This window comes from Lingula anatina, chromosome 1 (genome assembly GCF_051362555.1).
Source record: "Lingula anatina isolate TDL-2025a chromosome 1, LinAna3.0, whole genome shotgun sequence".
NCBI classification, from domain to species: domain Eukaryota; kingdom Metazoa; phylum Brachiopoda; class Lingulata; order Lingulida; family Lingulidae; genus Lingula; species Lingula anatina.
The window spans coordinates 38,627,131-38,653,352 of record NC_141767.1 but is presented as its reverse complement, the minus strand read 5'-3'; the positions used below and the strand labels follow the sequence as shown (position 1 = coordinate 38,653,352).

The window sequence follows — 26,222 nt, the reverse complement described above, 5'->3', positions numbered from 1 at the left end:
AAAAAGTATGTTTTCATATTCAAAGAGCTTAATATTGAGGTAACTTTCGTCCAGTCATTTCAGAGATTTAGACTCCATTCCCATAGAGCACATTTAGAACAGATGATCTGACTCTCTCCCTACCTCCACACACGCCATCCCTACAAGGACCTAGCATAATTAAACCCGGGGGGCTGAGATTTAATCCATTTAGTGGTGGAGTGTGGGGCCTGTGGAGCCAGGTAGACCACAACAGGAATTGGCAGCCTTGCTTTCAAGTGGGTCTGCCATGTTTGATCTGTGGATCTGTTAGTCTGCGGATCACCTTGTTCTGAATACCCTCATAGACACCATTGATCAGCGTATATGGATCCAATTTTATGGGGACATTCACTGAGTGAAAACAAGTTAACTGAATGACACACCTTCTCTTGTTTCTTATGCACTCGATTTTCTGTATTTTACTCAACTCCAGGAGGAGGCGTGTCATTCAGTTACTAGTAAGTTGATTGCACTGAGTGAAAATCCCTCCAGGGTTGGATCTATCTACACAGACCAATGGTGCCTACATGCATAGGGCCATACACATGGAATATGTGAAACAAATGCAGGATTTCCATGGGCCTCAGCTGTAAAACATGGGGATCATTGAAAAAATGTAAAACATGGAGATCAAGTGAATAATTAATAAATCTATTCTTATCAGGTAGTTGTCTGTATATTTATATACTAGTATAGTATTTAAGTTTACTGTATGACTACAGGCTGAAAAATACAAAAAAAAAAAAAAACATTCTTGCATTTGAAAAATAATTGCATTTGAAAAATGATTTATATATTTGTTCCTTTTTATTCCTAGATACTTACAGATTTTTCATGACATCCAGTCCAATAAATGTCTGATCTCCAATAACTTGGATTTTGTTGTCACTTAGGTCTCTAGAAATAAAGGTAGGTTGATTGTTAATAGTGTTGGACAACAAATAATTTTTTGCAATTTTTAGTTTTTTACACACAATAGAATTTTTTCAAGGTGATGTCCCTTAATCTATGCATTTGAAATTTGAATACAAAATGTCACAATTTTAGCACAATTGCTCAGAGAAAGATATAGAGAGAGGCAGACATCTGTCAGAATGTTGAATACACATCTGTGTGCATGGGTGAGCAGTATTTTAGTTATGCTGAACAAGATCTTTCACATCATTCTTCATTTTTGACAAATTTCACTGCCCAATTTACAGTAATTTCACCACAAGTGGTCTTATTCATTTGAAAATTAAGTGCCATGATTTCTGTTCATGAGCAGTGAACCCTTGTACAATAATGTCTTGCAGTTAGACATGCTAGCAGAGTCTCCAGTTTGTAGGTGCTTTATATTCATTTAATAGGTATATACATTTCATGTGCTTTTTATTCTTATATTTGTCAGGAATTCTTTTCTTTAATTCCACCATATTTATCAGCTAAGGTTCCTATGCATTATATTCTTGAGATGTCTTGTATTTCTTGTTCAGTTTTTTTTCCTTCTTGTGTCTGCCTTATCAGTTTTATTGACACATTCTTTATAAATACTTTTTGTGTGTTACAGATACATCTTGTGATGGTGACATCCTAAGATGGAAGCAGAGACAACAGAAGATTGACCTTGGCAAACAAGTGATACCCTTTTCCGGAAGAGGGAGGAGAATGATCCATCAAAGAGATGATTATCTGCTTATCTCCCTCCTACGATTTGTCCTTACAGCTTTGATGGATGCTGTATCACCTAAGACAAGACACAGAAGCCCCGTGGGTACAAAAATATTGATATAGAAAGAAGATAATGATCAAAACAAAAAAACCTTTTATTTTCTTAAAACTGTTAATTTTTAATTAATTGATTGTTTTAAAGTCAGAAAATTCATAGCAAATTAGTTGACCCTGCATGCATGATTTTATGTATCTTTTTCTTTAACTTTCATATTTTCACCATGCCCCAAAGGCATGTCTGTATCTGCCATGGAATGTTTACTGATCTGTGTGTTGAATTTTAAATTTATTCTGTAAAGCTTTAAAAGGTATTATAATTGACAAGTGCTTGAGGCAAGATTACACTTTCATTCAGAATCGTTGCAGTAGTAAGTGTCAGTTGAAGGAACATGTCACACAAAGTCAGTGTTGATTCTTTGCAGCTTCATTTCTTAACCAGGTGGTAAACCTGCTTGCTCACACTGAAAAGAAGTTGTGGTACTATACCTCGGTGCTTCATTTACTCCCTGAGACACAAATGCAGTGTGTGATTTTTTTTTCAAAAAAAAGGGGGGGGGGTCAGTAAATGTAGTTGCATAATGAGAAATCACTAAATGATGCACAGCCTTTACAAACAGTCTCTTTTCTTCAATCCACTCCCAGTTTAGTATGTCATCTTATTTACATTTATAATTAAAAATTTTATGGTTCCCTGAGTGATTTAGCTTATCCCATGCTGATTGCTGCAGAATTGTAGTTTTATCAGCCACACATGTATCCTAGCTATTTGTAACCCAAAAAAGTCATTCTTTAACAAAGACCACACAGATATCCATTGTTACTTGCCTGAATCCCCTGCGGCAATGTGAACTATAAGCCACATGACATAAGATAGTTGTCCAAGGTGTGAGAAAATCTTGGCAGATCACATCTGTATATGTATAGGTGTAAAATGGTTCTTATTGTTTCGATTACCAGCACTTTACTATCTTGATCTGCTGTTATGCCACACCTCTTTGTTAGGAAAATAGATTTTCTTTTAGAGGGCGGTCTAGCCTCAAGCACTCCGCCTTAAGGTAGAATCAAACTAAAAACCTAGATGGACTGCCTGCCTTCAGTTTTATTTCAAGCTTTAACAAGTTGTGTATAATTATTTTGTATTGTCTTACCAGAACCTTTCGTTATGCTTAGAAATTGTTCAGCATAGTCGAATTCACACAAAAGCAGTTGTACAAATACTTGAAAAGCATTTTCACGTTCTCTGTCCTAAAGTCTTTTTTTCTTTGTGTGTGTATGTGCTATTACATGAATTCTTTCAAGTCTGGATGATTTTTTTCTTTTTCCACATGTCAAGCTGGGGGTGCTTTGGCTGGAACAAATGTCTGCCGCTACTGTTTTGAACTGGAGTGCATGGAAATCTGTCAGTGCCCTTTGCTGCACGGCCGCTGACTCATGTCTGTTTATCAGTTGCATAAGATTACGCCGCGATGCTTAGCTGACCCCCGGAAGGTGGTCGAAAATGTCGTCCAGACCTCACTCTCCACGGGGTTGTTTGTGTAAGTTTTTTAGAAAAACAAACAAATCATTTTCTTTGTTTTAAATTACATACAGTATGGTGGTCCTCACAGGGCTGCCAACTCCAGTGGTTTGAAGATAAAAGAGAACATTTCAAACAACTTTCTTTGAAAACCATGTGTTGGTTTGCAAGGTAGGGATGTTACTAAGATAATTTGGTTCAGTATAATATTTATGTCTGGAAAATCTGAAGATGCTGTTAAGCTAGTGGCCTGTTTGTTTTAAATCAATGATTTATCCATATTTTATTTTAAAAAATTTAGCTTTCCGATATTTTAAAGTGGTAATAAAGGATGTTATTGAAATACATTTTGGAATTTTATTGTTGTCCATTTCTTATAAGTGTTGACATTTACAGTCAATCTATAGACCCCCCCCCCCCCCCGAAAAAAAAAAAAGAAAAAAGTTGTTAAAGTTATAGTTATGATATCTTTGAGTGCACTATATCAAAGAGTACATTTTATATATATTACTTAATCTGTAGGGCAAACCCTCACAAGCACAAATGACGAAAATATTTGGTTTCAGTTTGAAAAAGGGAATAAAGTACTTCCGCTGTTCAGTTCTGAATTCAACTAAACTTATGTTGTTCAGTGAACTACACAACTGTAGTTCAATCAAAACATTCAGAGCAGATGAAAAGAGGAATGCTTCTTCTTACATACTTGCTTGCACTGACATTGTAGTCACAAAGCCCAGTTAGCAGTGGTTTGATAACTTTTAACATTTTCATTTGAACATGGACAAATAAAATGTCCAGTGAAATTTTAACTCACCACCTTTAATTTTCCAACCCATCACCTTCAATTCAATTATACTTGATCTTACTATATATTGGGCTTTCAGTGGTTACTTCAGGAATGTTTTTATTTTGAAACCAGAGTATTAATACAAATTTAGGATTTCAAGGTTCACTGTAGCTGTCCACTTAGTTTTGTATGTTTGTGTTCATTTGAATAGCATATCATTCTGCTTAAGATTCTCTAATGTACTCTTTCCCATTATTCAATTTCTTGTTGAATATGTGTGCAACAAGGTGGAATTATCGACTATTTTTAGAATTATTTCTATAATTTTTGACAGTTTCATGCACAAATACAAAATATTTTCTACATGTATAGTAAAGTAAGGGAAACTGTTACTATTTCAGTCCATCATCAGTACATGTCCCATTATTTGTTGCACGTATACATATGAAATATTCTTTCATGTTTTTTTTTTGCAGTAATAACTTTATGAACAGTTATACAATTATGCTGGTGCTATACTGTTATATCATTGGGTCATAAACAGCCAGAGGCCAGTAATAAAGGTTAACTTGGAGGTTTAGAACATTTGACTTTTATCCTTGTGTGCTTTCAGGCCATTGCTAGCAAAAGCACACTATGGAAGCAGAAAGAACACACACCTCGTAGATTGCCCCATTGACAGTGGTGGTATACATGAACTAGTGTCCTGCCTCATTATGCAACTCTCCAAACACGGTCTGGCTACTGTGACAAAAGATGGCAAGTTGACACCTGTGGCCAACATAACAGGTGAGACATTGACACTTTTGTAACATTTGTGTCAACTTTTGAAGTCGCAGCTTTCATGCTGTTCTCATGTGCCTTATTCAAACTAACAACATTATATTTGCTGGTCTATCACAACACACACATTAATTGATGGTAGATGAGATTGGTTTATATGTAAATCACAACAGAAGCAATGTTTTCCTACCCCCCACTCAGTCATATAATGACATGACAGAAAAAAAGAATAAAAGGTTTCTTTGTACGGTTCAGGAGGGTAAAAATGTGTGTATTAGGAAAGGTCTGCGAGCGTCATCATTTCCTTTGACTGATCAGTACTGGAATTTATCAGATATCAAGGTTATCACTCCCTAGTCTTTGATGTTTAGAAGGGGGTGGAATTGCCCCATTGTTTTCTATAAAATGTATTTCCGTTACTCCCTTAGGCATGCAAAGGTTTGCTTGGTTACTTGAGATATTGGGTAAAATCGTGAGGTTTTCATGTGTTTTCTTTAAGCTGTTATGTAACCTTTTTTACCTTGGAGTTGTGCAAGTGCAATTTCTTGTGGTCTATACTTGTCATAACCTTCAGCTTTCTACCTTAACCAGGACCACAAGGGGATCAAAGGGGTTGTTGTTTGGAAGTTGTTTTACTGTTGTTTGTGCATCTGTCCAGGGAGAGTATATGCTTCTGACTTTGAAGTTAATTTTTTTTTACCTCCTGTTTTCTTTGTGCGGGAGTGAAACACCAGCTTCCAGCAGCAGGTCTCCGTACTTAATAAGAAGTATGTTGAGATAAGTGGTCAGGATTGTTTGCATTATACATTACTGAAGCTGCTTGGTGCTGCCTCTTGGAGTGTGGATGTTACAGAGATTTGGGCAACAACTGCAAAAACCCATCACGGAAATAAAAAAGAACAGCAGAGAAAGTCACAAAATGTATCGGTTTTCATGTAAGAGATATGAATATTAGTTTTTTCTCTTTCTTCTGATTCCAAGACTCTCCCCCTGCAGAAACCACATAACTTAACTTGACATTTGCTGTTTATCACTAAACTGTTTAACCTCTGTGGCACCTAGAAGAGTAACAATTTCTCACGATTTCATGTTAGTTTCTTCTAGTGTTTTTGGTATCTGTAACACAGTAATGTTGTAGAAATGTTGGATTCTGAAACATCCACAGCACTCATTTGATTATAGACAAGACCAAGCTACCTATACAGCTAAATGGCATATTGCAATCTGGAATTTTTTTCTGGAAAAACATTTGTATTTTTTCTTTATTGCTGTGAAAAAAAAACAGATCCCCAAATTTCATTTTATATAACCTAGGCATATATTTAAACATCCTTTTAATAAGATCAGGGTCATTTTCTTTAAATTTCATCTTGTTATTTTTTACTCTCTCGACACTGGTGCTTAATCAGTATGAACTCTTCCACAATTTCAGTGGTATTAATACGATTATGCTCAAATGCAAGCAGCCTCCGAACAGGCCACTTTGCCTTTTATATCTGCTGTTTGAATCCCAATTTGTACTTGCACTTTGTAGTGGCTTTGTGTGATTGTGATCAGATGTGGGCTGCTGTGTTATCTTCATAATACAGTTTGTATTCTGTTACATTTTAAATGCCAGCTGAAAAGAACAAATCCCAACTTGCATTTGCTGCTTGTCATTCAGTGCTTCCTTTTAAAAGGGAGTGAGTAGATGCAATTTCTGATGCATTTTCCTCTACAGTAAACAAGAGTTAATAAGAACAATTTAATCTAAATCTCAGTCTAACCCCTCACCCCATCCCCTTTTTTGCCTGAAGCCTGAAAGTTGATGGTGGATTGTATCTTCAGTTTAATGCAGAAATCACTGTATTGAAGAAAATTTTAATGTAATAATTTTTGAAATATGTTAGTTGTAAAGGAAGTGACGTAAGTCAACAATTGAACATGCAGTAAATAAGGTGTCCAAAGACTACAGAAAAAAATAATTTTTTACTGTGTGGATTATTTTATTCAAACAACTCCCTTTATGTTCACCACCTCCCCCCCAAAAAATATTACACTAATTAATCTCATCTGTTTTTAACTAATAGAAGGTGTGATTGCTCTAAAAGTAGAATTGCTTAATTTAAGTCTGCTGAAAGTGTGGGAAACTATGCTTAAACCAGAATTTCAGTTAATTGTTTCAATGTCAGCCAATGAAAAGCAGCCTGAGTAAGATGTATTAATGAGAAGCAGGTAAAAATAGTTGTTTATCGAGCTATTGTTTGTGGTTTTAGATTAGTTTGCCTGACTGCTATGTTATTATGAGTTGTTTTTAGTATTGTATTGGTCATTCCTTGTGGTCAGCCAAGCCCAATGCTACATTGCCACACGAGGACTTGTTTCCTGTTGTGCTCCTGTGTGGCATATCTTAATTCTAACTTTAAACAACTGAGATAAGGGCTGATACTTTAATCCAACAAAGTGGCTTACAATGTAAGCACTGATTTATTAAAGATCAGGAGAAGGGGTAATCTGGCTCCAGCCAAGTGCTGATAGCAGATTTTTGTTCCAACTGGAACCGATTTGTAATGTGTTTAAAACAAAATTTTGATGGATTTGAAATTGAAAATCTTAGTTTTTAAATTTTTTATTTTCTTATCGAGGTAATTGGTTACTTGAGCCCTATTCATACAACTGAAAACCCATTTTCTCCAAGAGCATGCTGTCCAGAGTCGACTATAGCAATGCACTTCTGCTGCCTTTGCTGCAGTAGCTCAATGATGATTTCCCCATCTTGAGTTTAACTGCCATATTGCATTATATGAAGAAAATGATAAAAATACACATTAGGCTGACTGGCAACCCAGCCAGATCAAGCAGTTATCTAAGCAAACAAAACCTTGGGGAACGTTTTGAGTGTTTTGGTACAAATGCAAATAAAAATTGATTGCAATGTCACTATGCAATACATTCAGATGAGCAAAATCATTATAAAAAGAGGTGACATTTATGGCAAGAATATCAATAATGTCATAGCTGAAGATCTGGAAATCATTAGGTACAAGTGACATGCCATAATAGTAATGGAACTCATGTAATAAATGCTGTTATGTTGTCTAGACCTGTAAATGTGGTGGGCTGGTCAGATCAGATCCCATGCTGTGCACATCACACCATTACTACATCCCTGCAGTGATAAGGGGGAGAGTTGGTGAGATATTGGCATCACTAATTATATGCTCAATTGAAATCTGTTATGCAAGAAGGCAATTTTTGGGTCTCTAGCACATTATTCCCCCCTAACATGCAATCTACCACATGGACTGATATGTTTACAAGCAGGCCTTGAACACCAGATGTGTGGAGTTCCTCCATCTTTTCTGCTACACACAGAGGGATGGTCTGGTACACTAACCTATAGCTTTGATTTTGAAACTACTGGGTACAGATTCCTTATTCATCATCATCATTGTCACCAAAATGTTTCAATCAGCCTCTACATACTTTCTGACATGTAGGAGAATTCTTATTTCAGAATATATGTATCAAATTACCTTATGAAAGTATAAGTATCTTCATGACTTATCTAACCACCTGTGCTACAATGTTTACGTCTTACATTCATCGCATACATTCAGCCAATTTAAAACCCCAAAACAGTAATGCCAAATTTCACCAAATTGGGAACTAATAAAAAGTAGAAGGGCTATAATTTTTTCTCAAGTTATCAGATATCTTCCAAATCATCTCCCCATCCACAGCTGAAGAGGCCAGTTCAGATAAGATCAGCAGACGGCAGTTGTCACCTTATTAAGCTACATGCTTGTAGTCTGGACTTGTGCCAGCCAGGTACATGGCACTACTGGTGTTACTGACTTGTCACCACATTCTCTCTAGTATCAGCTGCAAATACTATATACACATTTCCATGTTACCGCCAGTGCCATGTGCTGTCACTTGGAATTAGAATATATCACCTCATTTACGCTTAATGATCAATTAACATTTCGCAGGGAACTTTTATAAGGAGTTTGTTTTTTATATTGGATGGCCAGATGGTAGCTTGAATGTGATCCAAATCAGTTTTATTCTCACTATGAATAATTGATGCTGATACTGTATCTTTCCATGCTTGTATTATGTATAGCCAGTAGCTTTTGCTGCTACGTTTTCTTTCCTTTATTGTGTGTGTTTTTATGATCTATTAGTTCTGATGATGAAGGCTATCAAAGGGGTCAGCATTAAAACCACATTTGATTCTAACACTGAACACCTACCTTTATTGGCTTATCTGAGACCCTTATCAGTCAAGAAGAATATAAAGTTTGGCCCAGACAGAATTTCTTTTTTTGTCGGAAACAGTAAACCTGGACCTTGGTAATTAACTTTGCACTAAGACCAAAGGGGGGGTCGACAAGCAAAAAATTTTGTCTGCTGCTTATTCGGTCACATTTAAAAAGAGATGTAAAAATGTCAGGATAAATGGTCCTGAACATTAAGACTGGATGGATTTGAAAACTAATATTGCCTATTTTGATTTCATAATTCAATTTCTGGTTTGTTTTTTCAAGACTCTGTACCTTCAAGGTATGCCAATTGAACAAAAGTTGTCCAAAACCAAGGGTGAGAAATCAACTTTCTCAAGGGTGATGTTGGATTTCAAAGGCGCAGGTCATACCCTTGCAAGTTTCCCTATTGTAGAAAGCAGTGTGACTTTCCAGTATCACCAACACTTCATATTGTATGCTATTATACTTAGATTTGGAACAATTTATGACTAGTCCTTTCTTGGGTGTTTATGAGACCCCCAAGATATGAAAAATATTTAGTTGACAAAAATTTTAATGATATTTTGTGTTCCGCTTATCTGACAAAGCCTATTGCCATTTATTTTCTCTCTATTGTAGTTTTCATCATGGGGCATTTATGATGATAGGGTAAAATTGCCTTTAACCCAAGTTAGTTATTTTCAGACAAAAGTGAATTTCTATGAAAAAATTGGTAGCATACAAAAGCAGTATAATGTCTGTGTTGTGAATTCATTTCTCTATTCAAGTCATCCATGCTTTGCTAGCTGCTTGTACAAACAGATAAATGGGAGTGAAAACAACATCAAAGGATATGAATTTAATAGGTAAATGACATTTACTACCATAACTCAGAAGAGGTTCATAATAAGAGGTCTTGCTAGATCATGTTTTGCCCAAGTTGGCCTATTGTTCTCACTTTACTTCAGTAAAAATCACGGCTCAAATATTTGTGTGTTGCTTCTCAAAATATGGCAACTTAAACTGACAAGACTGTGGTACAAACAAATGAACACGAACTACACAAACAGGCTGGAGGCTGTTTAAAGTGTTTTACACGTTTTTCAAAGCTTTTTTTCTTAAGCCCCTCACTGCTTTATTTCTAACCCAAAAAGCGCAACTTTCATCCCTTTTTCATGTTACCCTATTAAAGTGTTTTGTTAATTTTATGGTCTACGAATGTTTATTCACGAATGCCATCTTATTTTATTTCAACACAAGCACCTTTTGTAATGTCTTTATCCACTGCGAAGTCTGAAATAAGTGCAGCCATCAAGAGGCGGAACCCTTTGATGATCCTGTTCCTCAGAGATTAGATATTGTGAACAGAGTTTCAAAATAAGTGATTTAACCCCTAAGTTTGTTGATTTTTCATATAACATAGGGAACAAGAAGAGTCCTGTTTCTTTACTATCTGTCTGATTTGGAGTTATTTATACCTTACCAATGGGGATGGTGTTAAAATTTGTCAACAAATTCTATAAAGGCAGGAAATTGAAAATTAATGAGCAACATCTAGATAACCTTTGACGATCACCTGTCTCAAAGGAGACAACATGAATGGTGTGTTAGTTTATCATTGCAAAGCTTGAAGTTTGTGGTATAAGGTGTTGTGTACATATTTGGCAAAGTGGTCTGGACAAACTCTTTAAGTTTCATGTTTTCCCTTACAATGAAGTTCCCTTTTACCAATGCAATGTTATCAATTAAATATTTTTTGCCTTTTTTAAATTAAAATTACTATCATCAGTGTTACCTGTGTTGCATGTTTGGTATTTAGTAGAGATTTACTTCTGGGATACTTGAAATTCTTTAGTATTGCCTTTTAGATGTATATCTTTTTGTTTGAATTTAGTTTTGTGTTTGTGACCTAGATGATACTCTGAAACTTTCTCCAACAGTTGAGCCTTACTGATAGCATCTAATTCATCCAAGGTGTTTGCATTAGGGAAAATATGATTTGACTTCTGTGGTAAACTTTGTGTGTTATCTGATGAAAACCAAGGCTGTATCATTCAACACCAAGTAATTTAAAGATTCTATAGAATTAAAAAGAAAATAAATGGCTGAGTTCATTGATATGAAAAGCAGGGCAAATAATTGGTAGGTTTATAGCATTAGCACTTCTAATCTTTATATTTTGTTATGCTGCCATTAACACCCGAATAAAAAACATTTGATTTTAACAGAAATATTCCATCTTTATATATTAAGTCAATACCGAATAGGGTAATCTGATTGGGCTTCTTTATTTTTATTTCTTTAACAAAAGCTCTTCAGCATTCTGTTAGGTTGTTTCTTTAGTTAACTTCAGGACAGAACAGGTAGAAGGTAAATAGTCCAGTCAACTACACAACTAGTAACAAATTGATTGTGGCAATCAAATTACCACTAGCAATGAAGCGTAGATATCTGGGGGAGATTCTTGTAATGCAAAGAAGTCTGTTTGTACACCTATACTGTTAAGAGATATGGGTGACTTAGTGCAGATGCAGGGAAGGGCTCTGAAAGATTTGTCCTTAGTTCAGGTGTAAATCAGAGACACAAGCCACATTTCAAGTGACAAAACTGTATGTTTTTGGGGACACTGATAGAATATGAATTAGTACCAAAATGTTGATGGTAAACGACCACACAAGCAGTCTTTGAAGCAGTGCTGCAGTTTATGTAGCTTTTGAAGCAGTTCTTCGCCATACCAAAATAAATGGTCTACAATAGCTGTCTTACCACAAATGTGTAACTATTAATTCTGTGTGAAATGAGGCAGAGTCTTAATCAGTCAACTGAAATGACCGCAGGAGTTGAAGCAAATAGTGTATGAAAACAAAACAATAAAGCTTTTTGAACTTTGCCAGCAAGTACAACCTAGCCATATATGTTATGTAGTCATTTCAGGGTATTCTACAACAGAAGCAGAGTAAACTGAAGGCCTAAGCCCCCCTAAGGTCGTAACTAGAAAAACCAAAATTATGGCGTGTTACATTCAGCTGTTCTTATTAGTTAAAGAATTTGCATCAAAGCAGTAAAAATTAACTTTTCTAATTCTTCACGATCTGTACAAGACATTGAATAAAGAAGTGCCTTTCTTTTGCTCGCACCAAAGTTAGTATCTTGGAACGTGTCATAGCATAAAGTTCTCTTTCTCCTTTTTCTTGTACATATCACATGTGGCTTCATTTTCTCATTTACCAAACCCAGCTTATGTGGCAGCCAAACTGTCTTGTTGCTCAATTATGCAATCATCCCACAAAGATGTGTAGCATAAAAACAAAAGCTTGTATTTTTATGTTGCATAAGTGCGGTTATCATATTTGACAGTGTAGACAAGGTGTGTTTGGTGTCAGGTAAACTTGCTATCACTTCAGCCAGAGGTTTTGGATTTTTCACCCTATTTTTCTTGGCTTTTAGATACAGTCTGAAGCTTGCTTCAATTGTGGTTCCTATGTTTTTGGCACCAAATGGCGTGTATTCATAATTTAATGTAGAGCAACCTATCGTAAAACTTAATTCCCCAAACTCATGCAATCTGGGGAAATGTTATGTCAGACAGCTCCTCATGGGGCGCCTACCCTTTTCTTGACATCAATGTGTGAAAGTGTTTCGTTTGAGATTCTTTTTATAACAATTGAAAAACATTGTATTCTTGTTTAGAGTTAGTTTGATACCTTGAAGTATTTAGAAAAAATACTGTGATGTCAGCACAGCATTGGTACTACTCCCCATTTTTTTCTGGAAACATTTTCCCTTTCCTTTGAACTAGAATTTGTACAGAAAAGCCCTATGATGTCATTACTGTGTTTGGACTGAACCCTTGTTTTTTATTGGATTTTTCTTATGTTTAGAACTAGAATTGTTACTTTTGAGGGCACAAAAAAAAAGAGGAGTAAAAGCCATATGATGTCATCACTCTCAAAACTTCTCTTGTTTCTATTCTTTTTATTCAGACCAGTTGTAAACATTAAGGATACATTTGTTTCCCTTTCATTTTTTATGAAGCTGTTGGTTTAAAACGAAGCTTAAAAACCTTGCTTTTAGAATGGCTTAAAAGCCCATAATGTCTCCCCAGGAATCCCTTAGGTGTTGTGATGGAAGGTAAAATACCATAAGAAAACACAGCAGTTTAAAATGAAGGTTTGGACAAACACAGGCTAATGCACCACCTAACAAACTTGGAACATAGCGTTCCCTGTATTTGTGGCATGTTTCTTATTGAAAGCATCAATTCAGGAAACACCCCTCTGTGTATTGGGGTTACTCTGAACATTATGCTGCAGGGATCTTAAATATTGCAACATTCTTTTCCAGCAATGCAAAATGTAATTTCTATCTGATATTCATCTTTTCAACTAAAGTAGGGTATAGCATGTACCTGCTAAAACTTAAATACGGATACAGAGTACTCTGTACAGAGCTGATTTTTTTATTTCAAAATCCTGACCTTAACAGTTATCATTGCTAGTCAGGTATGTATATTTTTATAGCCTCGCCCAGCAGTACAGGTGGGGAGAAGTATTGCATTTCTGAAACAAATTTCAAGCTTGCGCGAAGGAGATGGCCCCAGGACCTTGTCTTGTTGTTCAAGGTCTAATGGTTACTGTTTGTCATTGTAATACAAAAAAACATTGACAGAATCGGAGACCCTTCACTGACCCATCCCTTGGGGTGAAATGCTACTGTATCTAAGTGGATAGATTTCCTGCAACTATTTCTTTTGGTAAATAATAGAGAGTTGGGAGGGTTTATACACTGGGGTCATAGCACACCTTGGAGGAGCAAAACTTACTTTTATGAATCTCTCGTCCCTCGGTCCGAATTCAAGTCAACAGGCAGCAGTGATATTTCACAGCAGAGGAGGAGTAAACTGAAGATTAGCCACAATTTTAACATAGAAATCCTGCCATATGTTATTTTTAAAGACAAAATTGACCATTTGATTGATACCTCAGTTCTTCGTTTATGCATTATAGCAGCTGTAATCTTTTGATTGTTTTTTAATTGGAGACTTTATACGCATGTGCCAGATGTCTCAAAAATTTAAGAGATAGCTCAGATATATTAAAAATGTCATCTATATAAATGTTAATGTTACAATGGTTCAAATGTTTGAAAACAGAATGCAAATATGCATGAAATTGAGGAAACTTTTTTAAAAAAAAGGAAGGTATAAAAGAACATGAAAAGCTTGAGAGAGAGAGAGAGAGAGAGAGAGATGAACTCATTGTCAGCAGGACATTACCTAAATGCCAACTTAGCAGAAATGTCAGTTTAAACTAGGCCCATATTGGAATAATGTAGTGGCTTGGCCTCTGATGTTGGTGTCAATTGGGTGTGTAATGGGCAACACACATCAGAATTATTGATGTCCATCAAGACTCAAATGCTTTTACAAGTAGAGCCAAACTAGCAAACATTGAGGTTTGAAAATGGCAATTTGGATAATTCCTTTTTGAAAGGTCACTTTGATATGTGTTTTGGTACGAGATGATAATTAGGTGAGTTAATTAAGGTCTCATTATAAGAGAAAAAATACAGGTGTTGTGTTGACATTTGACCACAAAACAACTTTTTGACCTCATTTTGACCTTCTGTGAACTTGACAGTCTATCAAGTAGGGCCATTAAAAATCCAAGTTTTTTAAAATTATTGATTGAGTTTTAAGATATTTTACATAGATGTTACCATAATACATAAAGCCATCACATTTCCTTTTTGGGGATATAAAAAACTTCAATAGATTGTGTTGAATTGATGTATAGATTAAATTAAATTGTTTGGAGAATTTTCAATGAAAAAGAGATAAAATTATTGCTATGTAATTTTATTTATGTTTTTAAATGGCTGATTTCAAGTATTGGCAGACAACTTGGATTACTATAAGTACCCACCACTTTTAAAGTCTAATTTAGCTGGCCATTGGTTTTATGTCCACCTCTTCTCATTCATCATCATAAGAAGGCCACTTTATATGAGCTTTTCATTATAAAAAAGAGATGGATGAATGCTGCTACTGTAAACAATAAAACAGGGTGGCAATGACTGATGAGTCGGGATACTGAGATGGAACGGCTAAATATCCCATTGTTTTGCAGCTTCTGTGTTGTTTGAGTAGAGTAAGGGAAGCCCACCCAAAGGTACTTCATAAAATTAACTTCTAGTGTTCTGTTTGTCGTAAAATTTCAATATTGGTGTCTACAGGTGAGACTGAAATCGAGATACCAGGTTTTTCTTTCTCACATGTCAAGATTGTATTTTAGGGTAGTTTTTTGTGTTAGGAGAGCAAAATTTGCTATAAACATTTGCGTCTATCAGGTTTTTTAAATGAAATGTATCTTTTCAGACTAAACTTAACCTTTTCATCAGAAGCCAAAGCACACAACTGAACTGCAAGGATGTTTAGTATTAATCACTCACAAGTTAATGATAAGATAAATTGTTTATAAACTAATTATGTCTAACCATACTGTGCCAATACAAAAAAAAAGCTCTATCTTAGAGTGCTTTCCCAGAGATTTAGATCGATCTAAAGATTAAGTTTTAGATCGACCTAACTCCCTGGGGGTTCACGCTAAATTGCAGTCAGCCGATCAGGCACCATAGTTAATTACCCCCTTACAGCTTTTTGTAGGCGGGACAGACGCTTAAGCCGGCCAAGCTGACAGTAATCTAGTGAGACTCCCCACAGGGATAGATCGATCTAAAAATCTATGGAAATGGGGTGTTATACTAGTACAACTCAAAGGAGTCTCACTGTGGCCATGGTCAGAAACGTTGTAATAAAATATAATAACCACAACTTTTGGATGTAGATGCTAGTTTTATGTCCCCCTTGCCCCTAAGAACTAATGTTTTCCTTTTTCAAATTGAGTAAAGACATCTTCACAAGGAGCACAGGGGGGGTTGCACAATGAGAAATCGCAATCAAGTGCTAACATCCCAAAATTGGACCTAAAGTACCTTTTGATAAAATAGGTTCTGAAGGTAGGCTACATGTATGACAGTCAGGGCTTTACTGTTTGATGACCCTGGTACAGTTTATAGGAAGTGACAAATTACAATATAGGTGACACTTCTTTATTCATACCCTGGGCATTGATTTTTGTTTTCTATTAGAAGAATAATGGTGACAGACATGCACAGGACTGATTAAAATCTCATTTTACGGTTATGACTTCTCACTTGTATAGGTTTCCCTACCTGCTCTTCATATATTAGGTCTAATATTTCATTTGTTCATAATCATGGACATTTTTTTTTCTTTTTTTGGGGGGGGGGTTAATGAAACCATAAACTGTTTTATGATTATCATGCACTTGCCACCTGCCTGCTACATATGTTATATGTTGTAATTTGTTTTAGATGATGTGTTCATATCACTGTTAGTGTCACTGCTTTTGCATGATACAGACAGATAATGTACTATTACACAAAAATTGAATGAAAAGAATTAGTTCGCATGCTATACAATCATTTGATATCGAAAAGAAGGGCTGAACTTGCTTGTTTCATTATGTAATTAACCTCTTTGTGCAAATTTTCTACATGCCACAATAAATTTTTTGCCAAGTGGGCTTGAAAGAAATTTGTCCAGGGACAAAGAATTGAGTATTCATCTGTGTTACTCTAACATCTATCAATTTATCAATGTTGCATAATTATGAAAGTGCCTACTGCATTGTATGTTTAATGGCATAACATGTACATTGCTGAATATGTGTGGATATGCATGCACGCATGCATGCACGCATGTGTGTATGTGGGTCGTCAAAGTTGTTAGAAAGCCAAGTGAAGCAGGTGCACTGGGATTTCGCTGCTTTACAATTAGTCTTTATGATGCTATGATGGAGGTGTGAAGTGTTTGTCCAACACAGTTGGGAGGCTTCCATTGAGGGGTATGGCCAGAAAGAAACAGGAATGGTTCAGTTTGAAGTGCTGGTGTTATATTACATTAACCTACATCCAAACAATGTTGTTGCCTCTGGAAAGTGGTAGAAAAAGCAGAGATAGTATGTAGTGGGTTACTTAGTAACAAGGCAGTAAGGTGGAGATTTACATGTGATAAATGCGTCCGAAAACTTGTAACAGGCGCAATCTATTTCTCCACATCTTGGACAAGGGCAGGCATAGATGTGAAGTCAGGCTATTTTTAATCAGTAAAAAAGTGGGCAAATAAAACCCCATCCTTTATCCCTATTTTACATTTGTAACAAGTTAATTCAAACATTCTGCTGTACACGTTTGTCTGACCATCAGCCCTTGCAAGTGCGTGTGAGCCCAGCATCTTAAGGTCCGCTGTTATTTTTAACAAAGTCAACCTGGAACTTATTTTTTACTGTGAGGGACCCTGTAGGGCAAGTGATTTTCTAGAATACATGACCAATTGTGCACTTTGTTGGAGGATTATCAAGTAATTGTACAAAACCGATTCTTGTATTAAGTATCCCTGGTTTGATGATACAGTTTAATGATCTTGTTTTTTGTACAAGCAGAGTATATTTATCCTAGAGTTACATATCGACAGGTCTCTTCCACCTGTTCTGGAGAGTTCACATTCATGTCAAGCTATAATGTCACAAGTAAAACATCAATGCGTTATCAAATATGACTTGATTTCAGCACAGATTTAGTGTTTTTCTCTTTGATAATACAAAAGTTCCTTTGAAATTGGGTCCAAAAACAGTTTTAGTGGCCCTCTGGTCCCAGATAGGTGGCCTGTTAGATACATAGTTGGCCTTTGAGGTTTTCTTTGATCTATGATTTTTATACAAACACAGCTGTACCCATGCTCCTGACAGAATTGCAAGGATTTCTGAAAATTGGATCTTGGAGTGGCTCTCCAAAAGGTGTTATAAGAGCTCTTAACCATAATCAGTTGAAAGAATTTCATGCTATTTTGTCCCAATATGGGATTTTACCTCTGAGGATATTTCACAATTTTAAACTGATAGTCACCACTTTTGTTTGGAAAGAACTTATTGTTGTGGATTTTAAGCAACATAATGCTGCAGAGCTTATTAAGCTTATTGGTATTATTGAAATGTTCATATGACATTGAATAAAATAGAATTCCAGCAGCACCCCTTATCAAGATCCATGTTATTACTTAAGGATTGGCTTATCTAGGTTGTTACTAATACAACATTTACTGTATATAAATTCTACTGAATGTGTGAACAGTCTGATATGCTTCGAATATATATATCACTTTGATAATGATTTCTTAAACTTAGGATTTTGAGCTGATTGATTCTCTTGTCATGTAAAGGCTCATCTAGAAGAAGAAAAAAATCAAATTCCTTAAAATTGTTTTCAGAGTACAGTAACATGGTAAGGTGTGTTATGGTCTCTGTGTCTCAATACATCATCTGTCCTATGTTAAAAGTGTTCACCATCTCCATGATGAAGAATTTGGAGGTCACAACCAGAGCCTGTCAGGGTGGCATAAATAGCTACATTTTCCTTACAGCAAAAATCAATCCCAATTTTTTGACCTTTTGAAAACCATAGATTGTCATTGCAACAATGGGTAATAATTCAGGAGGTCTTCAGCCATCTTAAATGGATTTCTTTCTTTAATAGCAACCATGTCTCTGTGCAGCTTGGTCCAGACACTGGAGATTGCCAACATGTGGGGAAGGAGAGAATAAACATGTTCACTTTTTACACCAAAATAAAACCAGATTGGCTTCTCGATGATGACGAAAGACGAACGAGTGATGGAATGAAGATATTTTATTAGCCTGGTCTTTATACCTTCAACTAAGGAAATACCATGTTATATCAGGATAAGATATTTGTTCAAAATAGGGCTCCGTTTACACCTTATGACAGCAATAAAACTGAGCACTTGGCATGTTGTCTTGGGAAGTAGAGGTTGACAGGGTTAAGTGGATGCACAATTTACTGTGTATATGTCTGGCAGGGGAGATGGTCTGTGTAGTACATGTGCATCTATCTGTGTGACAAACCAGTAAACCAGCCAACTAGCTGGCTTATATCTATAGGCCCAAGGCTACGAAATGCTGTAGTGCATGTACTGCCAATGGGCTCCTTGTTTCGTTAAGAGATACCATATCTCTGGCTTGATAAGTATAATTTGGAGCCCTGAGTATGGGTAATGATAATACAGTAAAGCTGCTTTATTCTTAGTTTACCTAACTGTCACATCGTCCCTCTTTTTATAGAGATTTTACCATTTTACGCCCACTATTATCCATGAAGACTCTGACAAATTTCCAAGATCAATTGGGTGGCATGGGTGGCCTTTGCTGCTGTACCCTTTGAACTAGCTCTTGAAATTTTGGTGACATTCTGTTTAAGCCAAGGATAGAATGTGCAAAGAATCAATCGAAACAATGACTGACAGACAAAACATTTACAATTGTTAATTTGTATACTACATTCCAAAGATTATCTTTTCAATTTCACCTTGAGTTCAAAGGAGATTGTATAAAATGGGATAGGCTTTTATACTTTCCAGATGACCAAATTTAAGTAATCTAAGTTTGTTATACTTGTATATTTTTACTTGCTACTGTCAGGTTAACAATGGGGAGTAACCGCCTTTAAATCAGTTTTCATTGTAATTGAATTAAAGATGCCGTAAATGAAGTAAATGAAATAAATGGACTCGAAACTCTATTATTCTTCATGCATTTAAAAAACACCCGCCCAAAGATTTCATTTATGGTGGAGTTTTCACAGCTGTATCCAGGGTAAATAGTCATTGTCCAAAGTAGAAAGTTTTTCAATATCTGGGCTTTCTGTGAAATTTAAGACTTGTTTGTATTGAATTATTAGAAACAATATGTAATTAATGAAAAAGGTCGACTGGAACTTAACTGAGTGTCAGTATAAATCTACAATGCTAATTCACATAAAAATTAATGTTTACCTAATATCTGAGTCAACCTGCTTCAGGAAACTATTGAGCACTTCATTGTTTGAGATATATGACCTGAGATAACTTGGATTTTTTTAATCTACTACACATAAATCCATGCCTTAAGAGTCTGTTTTAATAGAAAATTCATTCACCCTATGGTTCATCTTTGAATAAAATTGTTTCCTTCCGTGTTTTGGGCTAATAAACGCACTACAAACCTCTCAACAGTTACACTTTTGGTGGCAGAATTTGCCCTCCAGTTTATTTGCCTCTCTTCTAAAGATTAGTGTCAAAATGCTCAGTACTGGCTCAGATGAATTATGATTTACCTCCATTTTTCCATAGGGGAGATCATAAAAGTCCCTAGAAAGGAAACACATTGTAGAAAAGAGAGACAACATATGACAAGCCATGCTTTAGGTTAGACAGAATGTGTCAGACAGTTGAAGAAAACAGCAAGGGGCAACTAGTTTGTATTTTGTGAAGAAATAAATCATTGAAATAGACTGGCATTGCTAACAGGGACATCCTTGACACCAATAAAACCTCCACAGCTGTGTAGCAGTGTTGTGATGGTGATGCCACTAAACAGTACACTTTGGATGAAGGAATGGAAAAGTCCATTGACAGCTACTGTACTGACCCAACCAGTTTACATGACCAGTATAAATACAAATTTATACCTTAACAGAAAATCAAGCCTAAAATCTGAATGAATTCAAAAGTGAAACAAGATTTCCTGTATTCAGGGTTCATCGACCAAAATAAAATTAATATTACCTGACTAAGAAAATACAGTGCACTTGCTAGTAGCCTGCACACCTATGATAATTAATGCAGTTCACATATGGCAATTAAAAGTTTTTTTATGTGTGTTTCCTAGAAATACATTAAAATTGAATGTCTTAATTATAAATGAAAATGATGAGCATAAGTCAACCAGAAACAAGCCAGTTGGTCAAACCCGATTTTTTTTTAGCCAAAGAGAATGGACAGTTTCTAGAGGAATGGAGCTCTCCAGCTACTTACCTAGTTTAGTCCATTAAATGGTATTTCATGCCTCAGTTTGTCTTAGATCTGGCTTTAAGGAAATTTATTTTTAGCTGGGGTAACTCTGAGATAGCTACCAAGCCACTAATTTAATCATGAAAGTTAGTAATTATTTCAACTTATCTTGTTAAAGATATTTTAAGTCAATGGTATTTTTCTTTCTTTTGAACCTGTTTTATGCAAGATTGGTAAGATGATGTATTGGGACACCTTGGAATTCAAGGCAGCACCATATGGTATGTTGTCAAAGACACACAAGGTTGCAAATGCTACATGACAGGTCAAAACATTGTACGGTGTGCTCCATTGCCTGTGGCCCAAATTAGTATGGTGTTACTATTATCCAAAGAAATTAAATTAGGCAGGCTTTTTTTTTAATTGCATAGGTGTGTTCCCCTGGTGTTGACATGGGACCTCTCCCTGATGAATTGGTCGGACTTTTAAAAGGTTGACTTTAAGTTACTAACTTAATGAGATTTTCCTCTTCCTTTAGACCATCATAAGCACTGCTCAGCTGATTTGACGTTTGAAACATTTTTCATGCAAAATCATGATATGTTGATGTTAGAACCGACCTTATTTGTTCACAATTTACCTGGATATAGGAAAATAAAGGTAAATCTTGCTGAAAGGTCCAACTCATTTATACCTGACATTTTCATCCTAAGTTATAAGCTGTCTCATTTAATGAAGCTGACTGCATAGAATTAAGTGTAAAGATGCTAAATTGCCCTGATTGGAATCGCACTCCATCAACCGCGTGCCATGGGGGGAAATGTTAATGGCCAGAGTTTGGGGTGGCTGCTAATACAGACGTGAAGGACATAGACTGAATACCTGATCCATAGGAAATAATGATCCTGCACTGTCAAAATTGCTTATGATGCAGTAAATAAAAAGCAAAGCTTTTAAAGGTTACTTCTTAGCACTGGCAGGGCATTTAGTGCTGACCTGGCAATTCTTTAAGACTATATTTTGCAGACGATATCTATATCTTAAAGGATAAATGGCCTTTTTTGTGCTTGGATTATATTGCTATGTGACTACACATTAATGAGAGATTGCAGCTATCCATCTTAAAATATGGTATTTGACCTTTTTAAAGATATTTAATTACATTATTTATCTGTTTTTGCAGAGGCGGGTTATCCATCAAAAGAATATTTTATACACTCATAATTAGAGGTAAAATTAAGAAAATATTATCTTTATTATTTTCTGTCCAGGCCCACACAGATTTGAACCCTGGCCATGTGTAATTCGGTGAGTTGTTTTTATGTGCTTGGTTGAAGTATGTTTCATTACAAGAAAAAACAACCAAATACTACTTCAATCTACTCCCAAAATGTATGTTCTTGTGTTTACAAGAGTAAAATAGCTGGATTGCTAGTGGGACTTCCTACTGAGAAACAAATAAGTGACCCACAGTAAATTTGAGTGTAGACATTTCAGCATGTTTGTTCTTTCCTTTGTGGAGATCCTTATGTAGTGTTTCCAGTGAAGTTGGGTTGATATATCTTGGTACTTCTTATCTTGGAATATCATTAAAATAAGGTTACCATATGAAGATAATTTAATAGCATTCAATTTAAATGGTAGTGAGATTGGAGCATCTAAGGGATAAGATTTGCTTTCTTTGGTGAGCTATAAGTAATCAGACAGCCTGCTAAGATGGTAAGATGGGTTGTATATCCTGTGTATAGAGATAGGTCAGCCCAACTAGGCAGGAAACACGACTTTACAGTGAAAATTTACCAAATGCTTTCTTTTAGGGTTCGTTTTTCAATTATTTCCCAAACTATGTTCAAGAAAGAGCCTGTTATCTGTGGCATTTGAATATGATATGTTATTTTATTTTAATGCTTCTTGGTTGTTTTATTAGGGATTAAAACAAGTTTTCAAGAATAGTTCACAGTATGAGTGCAGTTCTACATGGTGATGACCAGCATGGGATGAGAGCTATTTTTGTGTTTTGATTGAGTAATAAAGGTAAATGTTTTTATACATGGAAATGTCAGTAAGATATTGTTTTCCACTATGTAGACTTTACAGTATAGGCAAAATCATGAAAGAGACCAATATAGAACAAGACTCATAAACCAGTAAAAAGAATTCCTCATGTATTTTCTTTCAAAAGTTCATTGAAACTTTATACTTAACTGTGTGCTACTGTTGCATGGTATAACTGTTAAGGTAAACTTTGTGGTTGGACAACATGTCAGTTTGTTCAGCAGTTTAATACTTGAAGTACATGCACAGATGCATAAAAGAGATTTTAAGAATACTTGTTTTTACCCTTAATGCTTCGAGCAGATTTTAAAGATGCGGTTAAAAAGCTTTTCTTGGCTCTTTCTCTTCTACCTTTCTTTCCCTTCCTCCCCGCTCCCTCAAATACGAATGACATTATGAAATGCCTAGAGGACGAGATATTAAAGTTCACTCTTTTCTCAGCTTACAGAATTCTGTCAAGACAAGGTCTGGGATATGAATGTGACGAAACCCTTGTAAGATATCATTGATAGGACACAATCAATTACACTCCTCATGTTTTGTTAGAGAAAATCTCTTTGACAGGCCGGAGAGAAATTCTGATCAGATCAGGGAATTATTAGATTGCAAAAGGGATTCATGTTCTCCATGATCAACAGACCAAAGATTGAAAATGGTCTGTTTTCTCTGTGGTGCAGATAACTACATTCCAGATGCACATACTTGATATATTGTCAGGATCACATTGTGTTGTCAGTATGGGTTAAATGCTGTGTAATTAAGCTTACATAGGACATGTATTTGTTTTTTGCTACATCAACTTATCATTAAAGCACTGCAGGGAAATTGTGCATTAAAATTCATGACACTATTAATAGCATACTCGTAGGTATGTCTTCAATCTAGGTATCACAGCAAGATACCAGTTATTATATATGATTTCCTTCTGCACTCTAGACTAATGCTAACAATACAAGCACTCCCCTTGCAGGTGGAATTCACATTCCTTAATTCCTTTCAACGCTTTATCTTAATTCTCTTGTAAAATTGCAGAAATGAATTGTTTACAATTGTTGAGGATTGTGAGTTAAGACTTTGATCATCACATGTCTCCCCTACCTAACTAAATGCATTGAATTCAATTAGTTCATATCGAGTGGTTCTACAACAGACCTGTGATATCAGACGCCCTTGTTATAGCTCTTCAGATGCTGGGTATTGTTGAACTACCCTGCATTTGACCCTGCCATTAGTTCTCATTATCAACGTGATATTTCATTCACCTGACATACCATAAAAAGTCTTACATGGTAAAAGGAAACAGATTTGGGTAATGAGTGTATCTGTCTTTATTAAATGATAGGAAATTAGGGGTTATAGGAATAAATTGTTCGTATTCTTTTTATGTTTTTCTTAAAAATTTCTGTTATGCAATCTAATTTTTTCTGCTGGGTGTCATATTCTGTTTCTAACTTGATAGGACAAACAGGCAAGCTATGTGATTGTTGGGTGTGGTGTCGAACAATGCAAAAGCTTAGTAACAATCTTCAATTTACACACTTCATACAAAACTGTGGATCTTTGCCACCGTAACCCAGTCTCAGACCTACAGTACAGATACCAAAAAGATACTGCAGTTTTATGTGTGGTCACGATGTGCCAACAAAAGGTATTTTCAAAAGAGGAAGCCTCCGCTAATCTAGTTTTGTTGTGGAAATCAAATGTATTTTCGTCCACATATATCAGGACGAAACCAGAGATTTCAGTAGATATAGCTCAAATTACTGGGTTTTTTTTTTCAAATTTTTCCTCAATAATCTTGAAAAGTTCAGAAACCAGAAGAAGACACTAGTTTTGTTATAGTCATTTTCGAAAAGATGCCCCATTTATTCTAAGTGTAAACAGATAATTTAAATATTCTAAACTCAAGCACTATGTCTCTAGATTTGCTGTAGGTAAAGTTTGGTAATTAAGTTAACGATCCTTGTGACTCAGGGTAATATCCCCCACCTGATCTGATATGTGCCTGAGATATGAAGAGCCTTGCATCAGATTTCCACATAGAAGACGTTTAGTTCCAGGTCAATATTCTGATTTTTTTTCCCTACTCGAGCTGTTTCTGGCAGCAGCTTGTTAGTACATAATGAATCATCACAACACTTCACTACAGAGCTGCAGGGTATTTCACTGATGAACAAGGAGACATTGAACAGAAAGACCTCACAATTAACTTATACAAGTTTAGCTTTAAAATTCAGAGAGGTATATTAAGTAAGTGGTTGATGCATACAGTTATTTTATTGACTGGCTAGTTTTTCTAGTGAAATGCTTAACGTTAGTCAATGTTTTATAAATTAAATTCCATACTGTTGGCCAAAGGAAATGTTATACTGATTTTGACCATGCTTTAAAGTGCACTGAACCTGACAAAATTTCTCAATTTGCCCATGCACAAAGTACTTTAAGAGTGTCAACCATCAAAGCATTTTGTATTTAGTTAAATGGACACTCCAAATTGCCATTTTCATTGGACCCTACTGACTGTTCTTGAAAAAAAAAGACCAATCTATCACCAACTTTCCCACGAAATATACAGGTGAAAATTAATATTTGCACAGTCAATCCACTCACCATGATTGAAGAGAAGGAAATTGTGATCGACATGATATGGTGTGTAGTGTTTCAGAAAACTCTCAAAGCTTGTTTTTTGTCTGGCTTTCATTTGAATCATTTTGAATTCATAACATATTGCTCTCTTCATGAGAAATCAATGTGATATTTTATTTCTACAAAGGATCATTTTATATCAGATATTTGTAAAAATTAATTATAATCAGATAAACTTTAATATTAATTTTTAATGAGGACATTTTATCTACAATTTGACTTTACTTGATGGTTTAAAACAAGATTTGATAAAGCAAAAAATATATACCACATTGTTCATTGTTATTATTTGAGGAAGTCATTGACCTAAGTGGGGTTATTATTTAAATTTTACGCACACATTCCAAATACAATAGTAAACCATTGAAAAAATACAGCCCACACACTATAGATAAAAAACAAGGGAATGCTTTTTTGCAGCACAGACATGAAAATACTCAGCTATTCAGAAACCAGTGGACCTTACTAGCAAGCTGAGCATGCTTGAAAGAGTTCCAGGTGTATCAGTGAAGAGGATCAGACACTTAATAATTGGTGCATGGTTTAAAA

The 26,222-nt window shown here is 35.5% G+C and overlaps 2 protein-coding genes across 12 annotated transcripts in view; one reads left to right on the top strand and one right to left on the bottom strand.

The window, feature by feature from the left end:
* LOC106155710 (slit homolog 2 protein) overlaps nucleotides 1-26,222 on the bottom strand; it is a 58,993-nt gene that overhangs the window by 24,502 nt on the left and 8,269 nt on the right. For all 3 annotated transcript variants that reach the window (XM_013530677.2, XM_013530676.2, XM_013530678.2), the window contains exon 5: nucleotides 847-918. In XM_013530677.2, coding sequence (XP_013386131.2) covers nucleotides 847-918 — 72 coding nt within the window. The remainder of the gene's footprint in view (nucleotides 1-846; nucleotides 919-26,222) is intronic.
* LOC106155711 (uncharacterized) overlaps nucleotides 1-26,222 on the top strand; it is a 28,884-nt gene that overhangs the window by 440 nt on the left and 2,222 nt on the right. Inside the window, exons 2-8 of one of the 9 annotated variants that reach the window (XM_087000474.1) lie at nucleotides 55-257; nucleotides 839-930; nucleotides 1,571-1,774; nucleotides 3,065-3,266; nucleotides 4,648-4,823; nucleotides 22,244-22,280; nucleotides 22,900-23,006. In XM_087000474.1, coding sequence (XP_086856600.1) covers nucleotides 3,163-3,266; nucleotides 4,648-4,823; nucleotides 22,244-22,280; nucleotides 22,900-22,906 — 324 coding nt within the window. In that variant the 5' untranslated portion in view covers nucleotides 55-257; nucleotides 839-930; nucleotides 1,571-1,774; nucleotides 3,065-3,162 and the 3' untranslated portion in view covers nucleotides 22,907-23,006. The other 8 variants (XM_087000475.1, XM_087000473.1, XM_087000476.1 and 5 more) reach the window with 8 other exon arrangements.